General features: G+C 35.6%; 1 protein-coding gene across 1 annotated transcript; it reads left to right on the forward strand.

Moving 5' to 3' along the window:
* The first annotated feature begins 500 nt into the window (after positions 1 to 500).
* Positions 501 to 2,170, forward strand: LOC104235005 (probable sodium/metabolite cotransporter BASS4, chloroplastic). Its single transcript, XM_009788673.2, has 2 exons — positions 501 to 728; positions 860 to 2,170. Exons 1-2 carry the CDS (start codon positions 513 to 515, stop codon positions 1,928 to 1,930), a joined length of 1,287 nt encoding a protein of 428 aa, XP_009786975.1. The 5' UTR covers positions 501 to 512; the 3' UTR covers positions 1,931 to 2,170.

Below are 2,170 nucleotides of genomic sequence, written 5' to 3' on the forward strand. Positions count from 1 at the left end.
ATAAAATGGCTATATTAAATAAATAATACTAAAAATATTATTGACAAATTTAGACAATAACCTGAGCAGTAGAATAAAAGAATAAAAGCAAATAAAAAATGTATTACAAGAAAAAAATTAAATTCATTTGTAATATATTATAATGTGAAGGGTATTTTTGTAAGCAATTAATTTTTAAAAAAATACAATTATTTAATTCACCAAACCAAACAGTGAACAAAAAATAATGTCAATATTACTAATACACTATATTCAATACTATTATTATACTTCCTATCAAACGAACCTAAAGGTGATAAATTGTGTGACTTAGGTTGGTAGAAGTTGATGTTGTTGTGAGAGGTACTATTTTTTATAATTTAAATTAAGATATTACAAAAAAAAATTAGTTATTACTCTATATAATATTAATCCATAGATGTGAGATTATAATATTTGAGTTTCTGCCAATAGTTATTCATTTATGTATAAAAAACTTATATAAAATTTTATGGGATTACAATACTATCCAGATGTGGGCGGATACTAGTTACATGTTGAGTTGCACTAATTCCACCCCAATGGCGATGGCGGGAACACTCCAAATCCTACTCCTCAATCCTCAAAATGGGCGGCGTCCTCATCTTCCGACGACCCAAACCCACTTCCCTTTTTCCAGAATTAGCAGCAACAGAAACATCAACAGGTCACAGCTTCTCATTAGAGCCACTTCACAACACTCAAATCAGGTGAACTTTCCCCCTTTCCTTTCCTTTACTATTATGTTGTTAAAATTGATTTGATGTTAAAAACTGTACAAAATCAAATGTGAAAACAGTTTATTAATTTCTCAGCTGATAGATTATATGGTATTTTCCAGGGAAGTGGTAGTGGAGACCAACTTCCACGGGCTACTGCGAAATCAAACTCAAATTGGGTAAAACCAATTTGGAGTTTTGTATCAAACAACTTTTTGCCTTTAGCTTTAATTGGTGGAGTAACATTAGGGCTTGTTAATCCCACACTTGGTTGTCTTGCTGATAGATATTATCTGTCCAAATTTAGCACTTTTGGGATATTTATAATCTCAGGGCTCACATTGCGTAGTGATGAAGTAGGTGCTGCTGTTGAAGCTTGGCCTGTTGGTATTTTTGGTCTCGTTTCCATTTTGTTCTTCACTCCTTTATTTTCCAAGATTATTATGCTGCTAAAGCTTCAACCTCAAGAATTCGTCACAGGGTTGGCTATATTTAGTTGTATGCCCACAACACTATCTAGTGGAGTGGCACTAACTCGGTTAGCAGGAGGAAACTCTGCTCTCGCTCTGGCGATGACTTTAATATCAAACCTTTTAGGAATTCTGATTATACCTTTTTCAATCTCTAAGCTCATAGCTACTGGGGTTGGTGTGTCTGTCCCGGCTGAGCGGTTGTTTAGAAGCCTTGTTTTCACTCTTTTAGTTCCTCTTCTCGTAGGGAAGGCTTTACGAGAATGTTTCAAAGGTGTGGCTGAGTTTTCTGATCGAAATCGTAAGCTTTTGGCAATGTTGAGTTCTCTCCTCCTAAGTTTAGCCCCGTTTATACAAGTGAGCAGATCGAGGTCACTGCTTTTATTGGTTAAGCCAGAAGTTTTTCTTCTGGCTGTTGTGTTAGGAGTGCTTCTGCATCTCATCCTCTTTGCTTTTAATGCTCTGGCAATAACATTACTTTCCACTACTTCAACATCTTTTTCAAAGAAGGAAAATATTAGTGCTCTTTTACTTGTTGCAAGCCAGAAAACTTTGCCTGTAATGGTAGCAGTAGTGGAACAGCTCGGAAATGCTCTTGGTGAATCTGGTTTGCTGGTTCTTCCCTGCGTAGCCGCACATTTGAACCAGATCATCTTGGACTCTTTGTTGGTGAACTTTTGGCTTCAAAAAGATCGCGCTTCGGGTAATCTGAAGACTGCTTAAGATCATCTCAAGTTCCCAGATGGTAGGTGCTGCACACAAGAAGGAATAATTCACATGTAAGTCATTGAAGTCTAGAACTTCTAATAGCGATACTTATTTTTCTGATGAAGTTCCAATGGTAGTAGCCTCATTAACCTGGAAAGATCATCTGTATAATCTCTCCATGATAGTGAAGCTGATGTAAAATAACCATCTTATTGAATTTAACAATACTTATGTTTCACACAAAAAGAATAAAAA

Source organism: Nicotiana sylvestris, chromosome 11 (genome assembly GCF_000393655.2).
Source record: "Nicotiana sylvestris chromosome 11, ASM39365v2, whole genome shotgun sequence".
Lineage (NCBI taxonomy): Eukaryota > Viridiplantae > Streptophyta > Magnoliopsida > Solanales > Solanaceae > Nicotiana > Nicotiana sylvestris.

What these genes read in the sequence shown, in the direction of transcription:
- LOC104235005 (XM_009788673.2), top strand. Translation starts at nt 513, where the DNA reads ATGTGGGCGGATACTAGTTACATGTTGAGTTGCACTAATTCCACCCCA. An exon ending in CTTCACAACACTCAAATCAG is followed by an intron (nt 729 to 859) that starts GTGAACTTTCCC and finishes GGTATTTTCCAG; the next exon opens with GGAAGTGGTAGTGGAGACCA.